Here is a 19219-nt window from a genome sequence, read left to right on the forward strand (position 1 = left end):
AGGAAAGATAGATGGGCGGATAGAAGTGACAAGAAGACGAGGAAGAAGACGTAAGAAGATGCTGGATGACCTTGGGGACAGAAGAGGATACTGTCATTTGAAGGAGAAAGCTCTAGATCGCATTAAGTGGAGGAATTGTTTTGGAAGAGACTGTGGTCCTGTTGTCTTGACAGATTATTGGTGAATGAATGAATGAATGCTAAACAGATACAGATTTGTAAGTTTTGAGGTTTTCATGGCGATGACTATGAAGAAAGTCGTCTTCTGGGTTTTGGTGCCGTGTATTCTTCGTTTTGGCCAAAACGAAGAATACACGGCGCCAAAACCCAGAAGACAACTTTCTTCAGATACAGATTTGTTGGCAGACCAGGTTAATGCACGACTGTGAACATGTGATTCTGATCCTATATGACTGGGGCGTGTGGAAGGTAGTTCTGCAATCCTAAGGTCATAAAGAGAAGTAGATCAGTCTCTTCCATGTGTCCCTTCAGCTGTTGTGCTTACAGTTTCAGCATGTTCTAGTCCAGCCATTTTGTTTGCAAAAATGTTGATGGTGGTAAACTTTGCTAGTGACAGGCACTTAGGACGTCCCATCATATGCCACAGTGGGTTGTACAGTAATACACCAGTAAACAGAAAGGAAGAATCATCAACCACTATCATCCTTACAATCCATGAATCCAGTATAGTTGTCTGTGGAATGATTTATTGATTTTACACACTTTCTGTGAATCTTGTACAAGACAGTGGAGAGTTCAAGGATCTAAGTGTGTGATTTCATGAAATCTGCCTGTGTATGTAACTGAAGTTATATGGGCTAGAATTATGAAATTTATAATATATTTCAGAACTGAGAAGCGAAAATGGCTCTGCACTCTTTTCATCGGGACCTCAGCTCTGTACGCCAGTAGAACCTCTGTGCCACTCCTAGTTCCAGCAATTGCCTTGGAAAGAAACTGGAGCAAGACAGACTCTGGCACTGTATTGTCAAGTTTCTTTTGGGGTTATACACTAACCCAAGTGTTGGGTGGCTACCTGAGTGACAGAATTGGTGGCCATAAAGTTATGTTAACTGCTGCTGTAGGGTGGTCTCTGTTCACATTCTGGATGCCACACGTTATAAGGCTGTTTTCTGCACAGGAAACTTCAGTAAATTTCATTGTAACAATGAGAATACTTCACGGAGCATTCCAAGGTATGTTATTTGTAGAGTCTTTATAAACTTGTAGATAAAAAAATGGAATATGATAGGACAGGATGCAGAAGTATAAATTGATAGATTACAAAATATAACAATAATTGTTAGCATAGGGTGGATTCAATTGCTTTAAAGAATTGCACCATCCCCACCCTCGGCTCCAAAAACAGGAGGAGAAGAAAGAAAGAAACAAGAAGTTCCAGGAAGAACTAGCCACCTACTTTCCTTTGATACACCATGCACTGCATAGAAAATATGTCCAATAATTCTTCTGTTGCTGCAAGTATTTTCATTGCCGTGGGAACACGTTTACCAAGCCATTGCCTAGCAATGATGGGGTTGGAGTTACATACATAGAGCAAGGTGATTTCATAAGCCTACTTTTGTTTTTTTTTATATATTTTTTTAAAATAGTGACTTCAGGCTAAAAATGTTTGGACTTGCATACACATGCACAGTGACATCAGTGCCATTGCTTAGCAGTGGCAGTGATGTGTTTACTACTGTTGCCTAGCAATGGCCATCTCTGTCTTTTGTGTGGTACAGTTAATGTTCTCTTTGATCCACCCAGATGTGTAAGGTAGTCGTTCAAAACACAATATTCAGTCTCCACCTGAGAGGGAGGAAGAGGAGGAGATCTGCTGCTCTGCTCAGTCAGAGGTTCCACACTAAAAGGCCAAATCATCCTCTCTTCAAAGAGGAGTAGTAGAGGTTGAAGGAGAGAAACCTCATGTAGCAGCCATGTGAAAGGAGTACTGCAAAGGAAAAGACAACCACAAGCTCCAAAGAAATCCTCTGGGGAAGAAGTTGAAGGAGAGAAACCTCATGTAGCAGCAATGTGAAAGGAGTACTGCAAAGAAAAAGGGCACCACAAGCTCCAAAGGGATCATCTGAGAGGACATTCTTCTATAAGTTCGCCTCACCAGATCAGTCCTGTGCAGCTGCACTTCCTCAAGGTACTGAACACTGGCAATCACAGGCACAGCAGACAGATGGGAAATGTGTGCAGCAGAATCTGCCATAACAGGAAATTCAGAAAACAGGTCTGTTGGTACAGGCTCCCATTTCATTTAACAGTAACATGTTAAAAGCCATCACTGTAGTGCAACAGATCATCACAGAGCTCCATGAAGCTGTGTCAGAAAAGGACAAAAAATGGTAATTACAAAAATGGTACTTAATGAAACAAAATAGTTGCTAGAGTTCATAGGCTGCTCAGAGTCATAACATTTAATTCACATAGCATTTGGATGCAGTGCTGTGGGCTCGATAAACAGCTGCAAGACTTAAGATGTGGCTCTGATGTTAGAGACATGTCTCAAACCCCATGAGGGTGTCTTTATTCCAAATTATCACTTCAATTGGAGTGACGACTTTCCTAGGAGAAAAGGCGGAACTGCTGTTACAGTGAGAAGAGGCATTCCGCCCAACGATATATACCTGCCTCCATTTGTTTCGGTAGAAGCTACAGAGGTTTGCATACCAAATGTCAATACTGAAGTGATATTTGCAGCAGAATGTTACCAGGCCATGCCTGAAATGATACAGACATCACTGAGCTCCTAAGCTTTAGACGTAAGTCGCTACTGACAGCAGATGTGAATGCTAAACATCCATTTGGAATAGCATAATTTCCAACCCTTGAAATGCAAAACTACTGAATTTACTGCATATAATAAGTTTGAAATTTTAACACCATAGTGTCCCACTCATTACTGGCCTGCGGGAAACGGTGACATGCTCGGTATTGTGGTGCATAAGAATGTCCAGCTGTCAAGTCATTGTCTTTGGACTCAGATCACTTACCAGTTTTTTTCCACTTGCTGGATCATGTTTGAACTAAGAATCTTTCAGACCTGGTTGTACAAATTCACAGATTGGGAGCAGTTTTTAAGTCTGGCCTCTGAATTAATTCCACCTAGAATCCAAATTAATGTGGGTGAAGAAGCCGATAAAGTGTCCCGTGACTTTACTGCTTGTGTAGCTGTGGCATGTAGGCTATTGACAAGCAAAATTAAGTCTCGGACCCTAATAAGAATGTGTCTGGTCTGGAGAATCTGCTATGACATGAGCAGAAGTTATGGAAACCATGGCAAGTAACCCAGAATCCAGCATGTAAAATGGCAGTTCATTGGGTCGCCAAAACCGTTGGACAAATGACCTGTAGAAAGGCACTCGAATGGTGGGAAACAAAAGCAGGGAACTGTGAGGTCGCACCTCAAGCTCTATGGCCTGCTGTGAAACTGCTTATGGAAAGGGGTGGATCGAAGACACCAACCACTCTTCATGGACCTTTAGGAATAAGATATCACCTGAATGAGAAAGCCGACATGATTGCAAAATGATTAGAAAACCAGTTCGCATCTCATGACCCATGTGACAAAAACCATGAGCAACACTAGACACTAGAGTCTAAGCCCTGCTTGCATCTGTAGATGATACCCCGTTTGAAGAAGTAATACCTTGTGACATTCATAAAATAGGAAATTCATTGGAATTGAGAAAGGCTTTTGGACTTGATAGTATTCCAAACAGATGTATTAGGCATCTTCCAAGAAGACCGCTGGTACACTGGACACATTTATTTAATTACTGCCTTTGGCTATCCCATTTTTCAAAGCCTTGGAAGGAAGAAAAAGTTATAATGTTGCCAAAACCTGGTAAGGACCTAAAATTCCCTCAGAATTTACTTCTGATTAGCCTCTTGTCTACAACAGGCAAGCTATTTGAGGAAGGCCTGCTTAATGCTAGCCAGTTTGGTTTTCATACCCATCACAGCTTGAAACTTCAACGTACGTTGCTATGAGGCTTACGGACAAAGTCACCTTAAATTTCAACAATGACATGCCTACAGCTGCAGTATTCTTGGATATTGTAAAAGCCTTTGATGAAACATAGCATCTTGACTTGCTAATTTAAAATTTACAATCAGCCTGATCAAGCTTATTAGCTTCTTTCTTTCTCAGAGAAAATTCTGAGTCTTGGTAGAAGGTGAAATGTCTGTGTCAAGGGATGTACAAGCAGGACACTGAAGACAAACTGCTGGGTTGGAGTACAGTATTTAGTTCTGTATTTTCATAATATTGTGTTGTAGCCTCCTGTTGCACTTTTTACTTTCATCAGTCATTTATATTCAGAAACAGGAAGCACAACGAAGAACAGAACAGGAAGGAGCATAACACACACACACCTGCACGTGTGCATCAGCATATGCCTGCATATGCATCAGCAACAAGTTAAAGCAGCAGTTTCCGCATTGGACATATTTTTAACACCTGGTGATGGCCATGTTGGCGGAAACATGTACTGGAATTACAACTTTAAAAAGCACTTTTAAACCTATAAAGGTGGTAAATTTTGTGGAGTGTAGTGTTGCATGTAATATGGTGAATGATCCATGCAAGTTCTGTATTTTCATTGTATGACTGCAGGAAAAGCTAGCAGCTCCACAAAGGAGGTTCTGTCTTATAAAAATTAATATGGCAGTGACAGTGTTGGTGACAGAAGTTGTATTATTGATGGTGGTGACTGTGGTAGTGGTTCCCAGATTATCCCACCAACAGAGAATTCTAAACCATAGTAAGAATCTGTTGCCTGTTTAAAGGATGGCAACAGAAGGGACATCATGTATTTATATCAAAATTGTGATGAATTGTTTTGAATGCCTTGTGTACTACCACATTGAGCTGAATTACAAAGGTAATATAAGTCACTGTATTATACAGGGATTGCAGGACTTCCTACAAAATTTGAATGAGATTTGTCAGATATGAAGTATGATAAACTTCAGCAGTCTAATATAAATTATGTACATAACTAGTGTCTTGAAAACTATGTAAAACTGAACATCACCAAAACAAAGAATATCTCTGTTATGAAATTAACAGTATGATATTCAATTACGGACAAAGCAATCATTTGATTTCATGTGCCAGTTGTAGAAAATTTTAAAGAAGCAGGTAACATTAAGTAGATCATTGAAATAATACAGTTTGACACACAAATTGTATTACATAGTAATAAACAGTAAGTGTCCCAAAGTGGAATATTGTGGCTGTCAGGGTAATGCTGCAAAATGGGAAGAAAAAATTAATTTTAGATTAGCTATATTCAGATATGCAGTACAAAGAAAGTATGATGTTAGTTAGCTTAGGAGACTGTGAAAGACAGTATCAAGGGAGCCACTTTCCTCTTGTGGTGCAGATCAATAATTTGTTTACTTATAGGTTATGACATGATGTTCTCAGTGACTCAGACTATACAGCGTTAAATGGTAGGTTGATTAATGATTGATGAAGTGGAGAAGATGTGAAAGGAAGTAGTCTTGACCTAATTATAGGTACTATCCTGGAATTTATCTGTAGGGACCAAGGAAAACCATGTAACACCTCAGTCAGGATAGCCAGTTTTTGGGCCAAGATTTGAACCTGAGACCTCCTGAATACAAAGCATGAGTGCTACCCACTCTTCCAGAACATTTGGTCAGGGTGGATGGTGTAGTGTTTACATAAATAACTAAGTTGGTCACATTAGCTTTGAGTTAATGAAACTCTTCTGATATGGTTGCATTTCAGTGTTTTTTCTCATGGCTTGATTGATGCAACACATCTATCTATCTCTGCTTTAGTAGATCCTGGCCATTGATAGCAAAAAATTATTATTTTTTTCTTATAGTAAATCAAATGAAAGAGAAATGTGTGTGGTAGTTAAACAGTCCACTTCTCCATTCCCATTCAACCTAATTTTAGACTGCTGATTGAATTAAATTCATTTCATGTTTTGATCTCATTACAATTATTTATTTTTGCAGGTGTTCATTTTCCAAGTATGAGTAGTTTGACAAGCCAACATTTAGCTGAAAAGGAACGTGCATCATTTTTTAGTATCTTAACCTCTGGTTCAGCTGTCGGGACACTCTTCACTGGCACATTTGGATCTTATTTGCTGGACTATCATGGTTGGCCTACTGTCTTTTATGTTATTGGTATGTCTGTTATGTATGTGTGAAAATACAAGATTTCTGAGAAAGTGTTTCACTTAGTTTCTCCAAATCACTTTCTGTCATCAGCCTGCCCTTAGTCTTGTACACGTAGTTTCATGTTGGGTTTCATTGTTAATTAACAGCTTATTTGTCATACTGCATTTTGACAGGTTTCCTAGGAGTAGTTTGGACACTTGTTCTTCGCAACAATGCTTTAGCATTAGAGAGGAGAAAAGCTGTAATTACATGTGTTCCACCTAAACTTCATTCTTCTCTGCATTTGAAAGATAAGATACCTGTTCCATGGATCAAGCTATTTGAACGATTAGAATTCTGGTAATTTCACATAATTGTACCTGTATATGCATAAGTGATATAATCATCAACTGCATTATCCAGTATGTTAGTTTCTGCTGGCCCCTTGAAATTTGCCATGTACTTAACATGTAAATTAAATTTAAAGATTTTTTATGGTGATGATGTTTAGGAATACAGTGGAGTCGAATATTATGTGGGGTTTATGTTCGCAAGATGAGCAAAAACCTAAAATTGCATTTAGTCAGAATTACTCTTGAAAATTCCTTAAATCGCATATAATGTACATGCTTTTGTATATGCCCTATAATATGTATTTATATAATGTATGTAATAAAAGAGTACATATACAAGGAGAATGTACAGTAATTTTATTTTTATTTGCATAAAAATAGAAAGACAACAGTGAAAGATTAAAAAAAGAAAACAGTAGACCTAAACAGCCATCATTCATCCTGGATATTCCAGCGTTCAGTCTTCTTCTTTCCCTGACAAAACTATTTGTGGTTAGTGGCTTATGCTCACTGAGTGGCATGGTATGTGGAATCCCTCACCTTTTTTGGGGTGGGGGAATGCATGTGGTTGAACTGGCATAAATGTACATATGATGTGTTTCCACTTTGTTGTTTTGGTTTTGACCATCATTCAACTGTACTAAAACATCTATGTTTGAAACTTCATTTTGTTTCTGTCTTCTGGTGAACAGGCTATGAACGAAAACCAAATCTTTTGGGCCCATTTGTGGAGGGTAGAGGGAAGGACCATGGCCTATTATATAAGTCTCACAATGCTAATAAGTGTCAGAAATGTGGAGCACGGGTAGGAAGCATCCTTCTCCCTATTGTGAATTATGTATGAGGGTCATACTGAAAGTCATGAGCAACAATTTTTTGTAAAGTATCATGCTTTATTATTGACAAACCAAATACACCACCTCAATCTACAGACCTGTCTTTATTTTTCCACCTAATCGCCACTTCTTTGTACACATTTCTCCCAGTGTTCTGGGAGTTTGAAAATTCCCCTTCTGTAAAATTCCGTTCCAGCCATCTGAAGACACTGATACAATGCTTTCTGAATTGTCTCCCTTGTCTCAAAACGTTGTCCACATGATTTTTGGTCACCACCTTTATAAGGTGACAGCCTTCCTTCCTGCATGATCTAATGTAATCTAGCGACGTCATATGATGCTAAAAGTAAGGACAAATTGCCGAACGACATCATATGATGTCGCGCATTCCACGCGTGTAAAGATTTTTTTAAAATTAAATTTAAAATATAAATTGTTGTTCTATTTACATGATTTTTGGTCACAACCTTTATAAGGTGACAGCCTTCCCTCCTGCGTGATCTAATGTAATCTACCAACGTCATATGGCCGAACGACCTCATATGATTTCGCGCATTGCACGTGTGTAAGGATTTTTTTAAAATTAAATTTAAAATTAAATTTTTGCTCTACTTACGTGATATATGTTCACCATCTTCATGAGGAAACAGCCTTCCCTCCTGCGTCATCTATGGTAATGTGGCCTTCGTATGGTACTGCCGAAAACATTCCGAAACGCAGAGTCCGACGTCGCAGCTCACGCACTTCGTACAAACGCTAGACCGCTTCCCACGCGAAGAGCACACACGACACCTCAATTGTGATTTAGAGGAAGCAGGCCAGTGATGTCAAGCTGCAGTGATATTTATCCCCGCAGCTACACTGGAATAATTATTCACACCTCTCCAGCCACACTGGTCTGGCGGTCCCCAAGTTGCCGACGAAGGTGATGACCCTTTGTCCGCAGAATCAGAACTCCAACTTTCCTCGCCACTCTCAGAATCGATTGAATAGCAGTCCGAATCTATGTCATTGAACAGCCGTTTCTCAATTTCAGCATCAGAACTCCAACTTTCCTCGCCACTCTCAGAATCGGTTGAATAGCAGTCCGAATCTGTGTCATTGAACAGCTGTTTCTCAATTTCAGCATCTTCCATACGACGTCGTCGTGTGGCCATTGTGAACTATACGGCTCTCTAGCAGTGAATCTCTGTGCTTAGACCACGATAAGAAGCCATAAATCTTAACCTCGAGCCCACACATACAAAAATCTCATTCACGACTTCTCTGAACCCAATACTGCTTCATGATGTCATGGGTGGCTAACCTTATATTGCGATGTTTCAAAATCGTTACAAACACAATGGTTTGACTGCAATGAATGAACGAATGACCGATCTGGCAACACCATATTCCGAGAATTAACTCCTGTATCTATCTAACACATTACACAGCGAGTGATTTCAGACGCCTACAGTCGTGCATACCGACATGTCCCATATGATAAATAAGCTTCAACAAGAGACACCATTGAATGTGAAGTCGCCACAAGGACTTACACTGCTAAAACGCATGGTGCAGAAAATGTATTACACTGCTAGAATGCATGGTGCAGAAAGTGTATGAATTTCGGGATTTTTTTTGGGGGGGGGGAATCAGTGTAAAAATTTTTTACAGATATTAAAATCTGTAAATTAGAATATCTGATTCTATATTTTTTCTACATTAAAGGAGCGTTCATTTCGTTTGTTTATCATAAAAAATGTAGAAATCACACCATTTTTAGAAACATGCTTACAATTTCATTGCTCTAGAAGGGCGGGCATTTAAATAAACTCCAGCCAGCTGTCCCTACCGGAAATTAAATGGCCCATCTGATAAAGGTAAAAGTGATTTGGTTTTTCAGAAGTTGTATTACTTGTTTCAGCCAGAAAGAAGGATTTAAGAATAAATGTACATTTCCAGCTTTATATGCTAGACAGTAGTACCTAATCAGACTGTAGTGCTTCCAAATTGCCAAATTGCATGCACTGATTAAAGTAGAGTTGATTATAAAATAATTAAGTAGATTTGAATATGATGTAAAAGTACAATTTTCATTCTCATTCAGGATCCTTTCAATTTATTTTTTCAGGTCATGTGTCATCGGACATGCATGTCAGAACAATTGCTTCTTCCTCCTCTTATCTTGGCTACCTACGTATTTTCATGACACCTTTCCTGATGCAAAGGTAAAGCTTAAGACTATAAGATGTCGTTGTTTGAAAAATTAACCTTTCCAGCTTGTGTAGATCATGGGTGGACACAGTTTGTACCATGTGCATCATGTAATTGGACTCTGAAGGAGGAAACATTGCAGCATTAAAATATTTGTTACGGACTTGTTGTTGTGGCTTGTGAAAGTGCTGTCTATGCTCAGAACTTCATGTCTGTAGCCATTAGTCTAGTAGACATCTAAGTATGACAGACTAGCCTGAGAATTCAAACTTTCCATTTACCCTGTATCTGAGGGCTGAGAGCCAGCCTGAGGGGTTAATATCAATAAGGTTGTTGTGGAATTTTGTTACCTTCTGTTATTCTCTTACCATCCGTTATCATGAAATGATAACTAACTGGGGACAGAGTTTCTCACATGGACCACAAGTTGAATGCATTGCCTCCAACATACCAAATTTGTGCATTCTCCTTATAACAGTATTTTGACTTCTTCTGTTATATTTGTTTCTCAGACTTTTTTGATATTGGTCTTTAACCTGTTTGAATAATTCATATTCATCTTTTGGTTATGTTCAGAGGTAAGCCGTAGTCTTCAAAATATTTAACGTGACAGTCTACACAACAATAATTCTGAAAGAGACAAAATAGACACTATTGTGTCAACACTTGTTTTAATTATCTGTTGGTGGTAACACTACATGTTTCAACCCTTTTCTTGAGTCATCTTCAGGCATACAAGAATACTGATACTGGTTTTTGAATTGTGTCATTCATCAATATGAATTCATATTTTGTTTGTATGAACTTTTATACTATACACTTTAATTTAAATGTGTTTCAAATGTAGTTTAAAATGTGACATTAAAAGTTTAAAAAATAAAATTATAATTAAAATGGTGATTAAGATATTTGTAACTGATATTTCAAGTCTTATTTAAGACTTTGTGACCGACACATATCCGTATATATGTTGTTGACTGTTCCATTGTATTAGTGATAGTTGTGATGTGGTGTAACTGTGTATTGGAATCTTTCCTCAGAATCTGGGTCATTTTGGTTTTTGACCCACCTGGAAAATGATTTGTGCTCTGCTTTATATATTTTATGATCGATATTATGTAGGGTGTCTCCTATATTCATATCTGTAATGGTTACCTGTTATCATGTGAGGACTATACTCGTTATTCTGGATATCACTCTCAGGTTCTTTATATTTGGACTTGGTTGTAATAATTTAGATTATAATATAAACCTTGTGTGTGAGAGTAGTTATTAAGTGAATTCTTTGTGTTATTCATTACATGTACTTAAATATTTCAAATTTGATGGTGTGTATAGATACAGTTCCCTGTGGTGGTGTTAATATTATGCTTAGTGATTCTGTCTGCACTGCTTGTTAAGGGGTACCTATGTATGAATGTGTGTACATATATATACTCGTATATACGAGGGTTGGAACTTTAATAGTGACAACACTGCTGTAGAGATGCCATGCAATGGAACCAAATAATGTCGCTTATACCACACGTTAGTTACATACCTACCTTACCTCAGAGCAAATGGACTCTCCCTTCCCACATCAGGCGCATGCGCAGTGACGAGAAGAACAGAGCCTCGTGTTAGCTGGCGGTCTAATATAGTTTTGTCACGATGTTTTCGAGAGAGGAACAACGGAGTTGGCTAAAGATTGAATGTGCCAGAGGTCGTACAGCACGACAGTGTCATCCAGGTCTTCGAGAGACTTGCAGGGAATCTGCATTGCTTTACAGAACAGTGGCAAGGTAAAAGCCTTCAACGAGGGATGCCAAAATGTGGCAGACGTGCGTTGGTCAGGTCATCCTAGTGTCAGTGAAGAAGAAGTGTATGCTCTTTCTGTGTTACTGGAGAGTGATCGATGCCATACGATATGTGAACTGGCCTGAGAGACAGGATTAGCGCATACAACTGTGCTTCACATTCTGAAGGAATGCCTGGGCATGAGAAAAATTGCATCACGATGGGTTCCGCATGATTTGACGGAAATGCAGAAATGGCTATGATACGACGCTGCTCTTAACCACTTGGAGCACTATGAGTGCAAAGGAGAGGCTTTCTTATGCTGTATCATTTCGCTGGATGAGACATGGGCCAAATCGTATGAGCCACAAATGAAATGCCAGTCGAATGAATGGCGTCATTATGGGTCACCACGAAAATCAAAAGTTTGTCAGAACCCCAGCAGTGTGAAAGTTATGTGATTTTCATGTACGACTGTGATGGTGTTATCCTAACGCATACTGTTCCCCGACTGCGCAGTATTACTGTTCATTTTTGGAACACAGCCTGTGACCAGCTTTGAGAAGGAAGCAGCGACACTTTCTGCAGAACCCATCCATCATTTTGCAGACATGTGCGTGTGTGTTTGTATGATCGCGTGGTATGAGGTGGAGGTAGTAGTACTGCGGGTGGTGGTGAGAAGGGGGAGGGGTGGGGATATTTATGTATGTATATTTTAATTAAAATATCAAATATGGGTAGTTACTATAGGATTCTGACGATGGTGTATAACACACTGATATATTGGGTTTTCAGACTTTATCCATCATCCTGGTTTTTAAGATAACTAATAAAAACACAAGTTATTAGTTATCTTAAAAACCAGGACGATGGATAAAGTCCGAAAACCCAATATATCAGTGTATCAAATATGGGGTTATATATGTCTAAATGTATCATGGACCCTTCTTGGTTATGATGTATATATGAAATATTTGTAATGAGTTGAGCTTGGGCTCTTTATTTACTGTATAATATTTCTATAGTCTGGTCTAGTGTACTGTATTCATGTCCTGTTTCTAGAATGTGTTGTTCGAATTTGGACTTCTGTCTGTTGGTCCTAATGGTGTATGTGTTCTCTGTAATGGACTTCGAATGTGCGTCCTGTTTGTGCAATATGTTTAAGTGGGCATTCACTGCATTGCAGCTGATAATATGCCTTTGTCGTGAAACAATACCTTGATGAGTATTCTTTTGGGATGTCACTTTATTACTCAATGCTGTAACTACTATTCAACGTAACTGTAATACAAAATGTTGAACAAGTCGTTTCACAGTCACTCCTTTCATATTAACAACTCTCACTAGATTGTAGAACTGGCTTCTCTCAAGAGACAGTGCCACGCTCAGTCCTCAGCTGGCTTCTTATACTGTTGGCTGTTGCCCTAGCAGCAGTGTCTGCTGTTACATCACAGTGGAGAAGTGTTTACTGTTTCGTTGCCTAGCATAGTTCCTCTGCTGTTGCATCACCGCAGGGAAGTGTTTACTGGCCTGTTGCCCCTAGCAGCAGCAGCGGCTCCTATGCTGTGGTGTCACCATGGGGAATGGTTTACCCACAATGCGTGCATTATTGTGTCGTGCTGAGTCCATGATTCCCAGCAAACTCTCTGGTTGTATATGTCTCTTGCTTCTCCTCTAGGTTTCAAGTCGTCCATCGCTAAGCAACGAAACAATGGGAATTGTTGAGACCATTGCAAAGGGATATCCATAGGAATGAGTGTTCATTGCGTAACAATGCTTGGTAAACACTTCTCCCCGCCAGGCTGTGACGTCACACAACAGGGGAGTCTGTGCAGCGACTGTTGCTAGGCAATCAGTAAACACGTTTTCTGTGTGGTCAGGGTGAAAGCTACATAACGAGAGTACTCATCGGTGTTGAGGCACTGGTAGGAGGCGATGAAAAGGGAAGTCTCAAATCTGAGACAGTAAAATATGGTTGCGAGTCCCAAGGGACTCGGACCCGAGAAAGAATGCGCTGGCAAGGGCGAGCAGCATACACAAAGGACAGACCCATCTTCTCGTCAGAGAGGGTACCCCACAGAAACAAGACCGTAACTGTCAAACGGTAATAATTATTGGGGCTCGACGCCAAGACTTACTGACTGACTGACTGACTGACTGACTGACTGACTGACTGTCAGTCGCAATGTGACTTTGACTTTGACTTGTTGAGGTACTATTAAATATGACTGTTGAGAATGCAGTATTGAGTAGTCGGTTGAAGTCTAGCAGTTGAGAGTGGCGGAAGCAAGCAAACTGGAACCAGGACTACACAAGGTTGCCTGTGAGGATGTCAAGTGTGCTTTAGAAGACTTCATGTGTGCTACGGTGCTTGAAACAGTGGATTAGAAGATCTTGTGTGTGTAAGTCAGCAATAGAGCTGTATTAGAGTGTAATGGAGAGAGTGTGTGTAACCAAGCTGTCAATAAATCCAATCATCCGAACTAGAACCCGTCATTTCATCACGCATACCCCCTACACGTGATATGTTTCATTGTACTAGGGGCATTCAAAAGTGATTGACACTAAGTGGTTTTTCTTCACAGTGACCATATATTGGAACAAAATACATACAGATCATATTAGAGGTATTCCCCGCAAATGTCTATGCACCTTTGCCATCGTTCTGCCAGTTTCTGTATTTACACAACAAATCATTCTTTGGGGGTATCCTGGTGCCACTGCTGGACAACTGCCTGAAGCTAGTCGTTGGAGGTGAACATCTTACCCCGCATGACGTCTTTCATTGCATCAAATAGAGCGCAGTCACTAGGGGCAAGATTGGGCGAATATGGCGGATGAGGCAGCATGGTGTACCCTAGAGCACCTAGGGTGGCAATGGTCTGCCTACTGCCACGTGGCTGCACATTGTCATGTTGGAGAAGACCGCCGCACCCCCATTTTCTGTGGTTGAGTTGGTGCAGTGAACTGCAGTACCGATCACTGTCGATGGTCGTATTGGTGGGTCACCAATCCAACAGAAGGATTCCCACCTGATCCCAGAACATAGTCGCCTTTGGTTCTCGACGAATAGTCCCGGTCGTGACTTCTTGGGAGAAGGGCTCCCAGTGTGCTTCCACTCCATGGACTGGTGTTTCTTTTCTGGAGTCTCATGCTAGAACCATGGCCTGTCAATGGTGACTAGACACTCAAAAGAACTCTGCCGGATCCGCGCTATACAGCTGTAGCAACTGTTGGCATGTCTCGACACGCTCCTGCTTCTGCGCAATGGTGAGAGGATGGGGCACCCACTGAGGACAGACCTTTTTCATCTTCAAGTGCTGATGGATGATGATGTGCAGTGTGTTCCGCATGACAAACCTGTTGCGTTCTCTAGTTCATCGAAAGTGATATGCCTGTTCTCCAGTATCAAGTTGGACACGCGCTGGGTACTGTCTGGTGTGCATGCTGTTGCTGGAAGCCCACTGCTTTTGCCTTTTTCTGCACAGTCCTTGGCGTCTTTGAACTCTGCTGTCCAGTGAAACGTGGTTCTGAGACTTGGTGCTGCTTCCCCACATACAGCTGCTAACCTCGTGTGAATGTGTGAAGCAGCCACTCCTTCCCTCCAGAGAAACCACACAGTCCACCGTTGCCCGTGATTGCTTCCATATAGTCTTATAGTTGTCCATGACTGCACTTGCACACCACCACAAATGACACAGCACTGTTCGACCTGTGCACAGTAGCAACATCATCTCGTGGCCATAGGGGGCACAATAGTATGTCTTCCCACATACACCGGCTCGCTTTTGACACCGCTACGTTTCCGGAATTATGGAGGAAGTGTCAGTCATTTTTGAACGACCTAAATAGTTTATTTGTCATTTCATGTGGTAATTTTGTCAAACTGTTTTTTAGTAGTGGACTCTTAAATTTTGTTTTTGTAGTCATTTTTGAGTAGTATAACTAAAGTGTTCCCTTTGTTGGCTTTTGTTATGATTAGTTGGCTTTGATTAATTTTGTGTCTTAAGCTTTTAATTGTGCTCCATTTAAGAAGTTCTCATTTGGTGTAAATTGGTGTTTCTCTTTTAAAGTGTTGTGTTTATTTGAAAGCTTTTGGATGTTATTCACTACTAATTGTCTAATATATCCATGGTCTGTTTCTGGTAATTGGAAAATGGCTGTGTCCTCTTCCATCGCCAGTGTTTGTATCTATTTTTTATGTTTGTGCTGTAGGTTATATTTTAGTCCTGTGTTTAGGAGTTGCATTTCTATGTCGGTGTTAACAACATCGGTTAGATTTTCCATTCATTTGTAAAAGGTATAGTTGGTTTGTTTATCTGTAGTTTTTGTACATGATTCTGCTGTTTTAGTTTTCTTATTTTATTATTTATACCCCTGTATTGTGACCTGGATGGCACAACAGGAAGTAGGGGTCACGTGAACTCTGTGGTCTCGAGAGTGACGTCACATACCCCCACTACTTCCATCAGTATGCAACGCTCGTTGAACACCCCCTCCCCCACGGTGACGTAACAGAGGAGCAACTGTGTCAGGCAACCATTGCTGCGGTGACGCAACAGCACTTCCCACAGTGACATAACTGTGGTTACTACACAGCAGTGAACAACTCTCGACAGCGTTGCCCAGGACTGCATGTAAACACGGGGATTACGCAACAGGGAAGCGAGGCGCGTTTTCCGCTGTTTGGCTGAGGGTTTATAAGAGAACTGGAATGCCTAAGCAGTCAGTTGAATTGTAGCAGTCGCTGAGTTCAGTTGTAGCGAGTGAATCGTGATTAGAGGCGATAGTGTGAGAAGGTATTGGGAGTGTGTAATACAGTGACACTGGTATAGCTCCTGTATTGTACTGTGAGTAAGTGAAGACTATTGAAGATAGAGTGAACAGCTTATTGTGTAGGGCTTATAAATTGTGTAAATCTGCAACTGTGTTATAATTAATTGTAATCATGATTTGTAGGTTGTTAAATAAACCAATTAACAATCCAAATGACATCTTCAGAGACAAAACACGTTACAATATTTTATACTCTCAAAAGTTTCCCCATTATGTACCATTTTGGATGTGTAGTTGATAAAGTTTTGTTGAGTTTTGTTTCTTAGCATACCAAAATTTTATTTATGTGCTTCATCTTCTATATGTTTGGCATGTGCTTTATTGTATGAAGTTATCCTGGTGTGTGCATATTTTGGTGTTAAATTTAATTATAAACATGTGATGTTGAAATAAATGTTTGTGTTGGAATTCAGTAACTTGAGCATAGTAATCATGTGTTTATTTAGTATGCTGAATAACATTTACAACCTTAATGGTATGCATCATGTTGTGTGTAATGCAAAGGATATATAATGGGACAGTCTACAAATGTTGACACAGTACTGCCTATTTTGTCCCTTTCAGAATTATTGTTGTGTAGACTGTCCCATTATATATCTTTTGTACAAACACAACAGGATGCATACCATTCATTTATCTGTAATCTGTCAAGACGACAGGTCCACAGTCTCTTCCAAAACAGTTCCTCCACTTGATGCGATCTAGAGCTTTCTCCTTCAAATGAAAATATCCTCTTCTGTCCCCAAGGTCATCCAGCATCTTCTTACGTCTTCTTCCTCATCTTCTGGTCACTTCTATCTGCCCCTCTGTCTTTCCTTCAATAACTTATGCATACCATAAAGGTTCAAAATATTGTTATATAATAATACTGAATTTTATTTTAGGGCTGGGTAGTGAACATGGTGCCATGGCTATTTTGTATTCCCAGTACATTCCTAGGAAAGTGGTTGTCAGAAAAACTTATTACACAAGGACATTCTGTAACAGATACCAGGAAAATAATTGAAGTAATCTGCTTAGGCTCACAAGCGTTGGGTCTTGTTTTAATAGGTGAGATATTTGTTTGTAGCTGTACCAGTTTTACTTAACCAAGATAACGGTTTCAGATTGTTGTTTTCAGGGATGTGATGCCATGTAGTCTGGTAGAAAGTTACCAGTGTTTTCATGAACTGGCTGCAGCTGCTTCCATCACCTATTACGAAGATGGGGGCAGGAGGTTTCTCTTATATATTGGTACCAGACTACATGACATCATATCCCAGAAGACTATAATCTTAACATCTTTGCTGTTATAAAATATTCTATACATGTGTTTCATGATTGTGCATGCATTAGATGAAACATTCGTTGTAAGTACAATGTCATATGTTGAAAATGCACAGAATAGGAATAATATGTAATATTGTTAAATAAATTCGAGTGATCTCCTCCAAGTATAATTAGAATGATTAAGTCAAGGAGGATGAGGTGGGCAGGGCATGTAGCCTGAATGGGGAAGAAGAGGAATGCATGTAGGATATTGGTGGGAAAGCCAGATGGAAAGAGACCACTGGGAAGACCAAGGCATAGGTGGGAGGACAATGTTAAAATGGATCTTAGAGAGATAGATTGGGGTGGGATTGGATTGATCCAGCTCAGGATATGAACCAGTGGAGGGCTCTTGTGAACACGTTAATGAACCTTCAGGTACCATAAAATGCTGGTAAGTTCTTGAGTAGGTGCTCAGTTGGCGGCTTCTCAAGAAGGGCTCAGCTCTATGAGTGAGTGTTGAGTTGAAAACTAGTGTTTCATGGATCTTCTCCATCTGCTTCATCAGTGCCAGTGTGATGGATGACCATACATCACAAGTATATATACCAGTCTCTCAAATTGTGTAGTCACCTATCTGACTCTGACCTTTTCACCATGTCACTTAATTTGGTGTCTTGTTTTATCAGTTATTCTGTCTTCTTTTTAGTGTACTTTTCATTGTGTTTGTTGTCTTTGGTTTTTATCTGACCAGTATGTGCTGGAGTGCCCTTATAATCGCATGCTGGGGGTTCCATGCTTTATTCAGTTTGAATTGCTCCTCTCTTTTGATACTGTGTGGATACCGTCTTAATTCTGTTGTGTCTTTGACAGGTTAGTCCCTGTAACCTGGTGTTTTGGTTGGTACTTCATTCTCTTGGAACTTAACCCAGTGACTAGATTTAATGCTGTGTTTTGCAACAGCAGGCTTGTCCAGTTCATACAAATGTATATGTTGGTCATGTTCATTACACCTTGTTTCAGTTCAGTGTAATCTGGTCTGTATTTTCCACATTTGCATGAATTGCTGTATATCCTGATGCTTTAATCCTAAGTCACATTTCACAGATCTGTGTGTGATATATCAGTGATGCAAGGTCATTCACCACATCAGCCCTGATGTTTTAGACAGAGGAGAACTCTGAAATGTTGATTTTTAACTCAACATTGATATGAGTGATTGCCAAGAAGAGGTGTGAGTACATTTATTCACCATTGAAAGCTTCAGATCTTACATAGTACATAAAAGACTAGCTGACTGGTTCCAGTGTACTTTTTAACAGTTTGGTTCATGAGAGTGCATTGTCATGGGTTTTTGTTATTGGTTATTTCTGTTACTTTATATGTTTTACAGTCTTGTGTCAATACATATTACCTTTTCATTTTCATTTTTTCATTTATTTATTGCATTCTGTCAATCCATATAAGGTCAAACCAACCTATTGGATATAGAATCTGTCATGTTTAAACATAAAATATACATTCATATCCATGTTTGAACATAAGATAATAAAATATACATTCCTAACCCATACAAGGATAAATGAAAACACTTAAGACCACTATAAATTAGTGCAGTCATATGCAGTTGTAGTGGATACATAAGCTGTTTAATTATATTATCCGTAGGAGAGACAGTCAAGACAAAGTGTTCATTGAGAAGTTGATTTATAATATTCATCAATACTATAAAAAGCATGTTCAGTGAGATAGCTTTTTAATAAAAATTTGAACTCTTTTAATATCTTTGGATAGCAATTTAATGTCTGAGGGTAAGCGG

The 19219-nt window shown here is 39.7% G+C and overlaps 1 protein-coding gene across 6 annotated transcripts in view; it reads left to right on the plus strand.

Annotated features, from left to right (window-relative positions):
* The window catches only part of LOC111868922 (solute carrier family 17 member 9), a 38308-nt gene that overhangs the window by 12682 nt on the left and 6407 nt on the right, over window positions 1-19219 (plus strand). For all 6 annotated transcript variants that reach the window (XM_023860039.2, XM_023860042.2, XM_023860040.2 and 3 more), the window contains 5 exons: window positions 849-1195; window positions 6009-6182; window positions 6350-6515; window positions 9458-9554; window positions 17037-17202. In XM_023860039.2, coding sequence (XP_023715807.1) covers window positions 849-1195; window positions 6009-6182; window positions 6350-6515; window positions 9458-9554; window positions 17037-17202 — 950 coding nt within the window. The remainder of the gene's footprint in view (window positions 1-848; window positions 1196-6008; window positions 6183-6349; window positions 6516-9457; window positions 9555-17036; window positions 17203-19219) is intronic.

Source organism: Cryptotermes secundus, unplaced genomic scaffold (genome assembly GCF_002891405.2).
Source record: "Cryptotermes secundus unplaced genomic scaffold, Csec_1.0 scaffold898, whole genome shotgun sequence".
Taxonomy (NCBI): Eukaryota; Metazoa; Arthropoda; class Insecta; order Blattodea; family Kalotermitidae; genus Cryptotermes; species Cryptotermes secundus.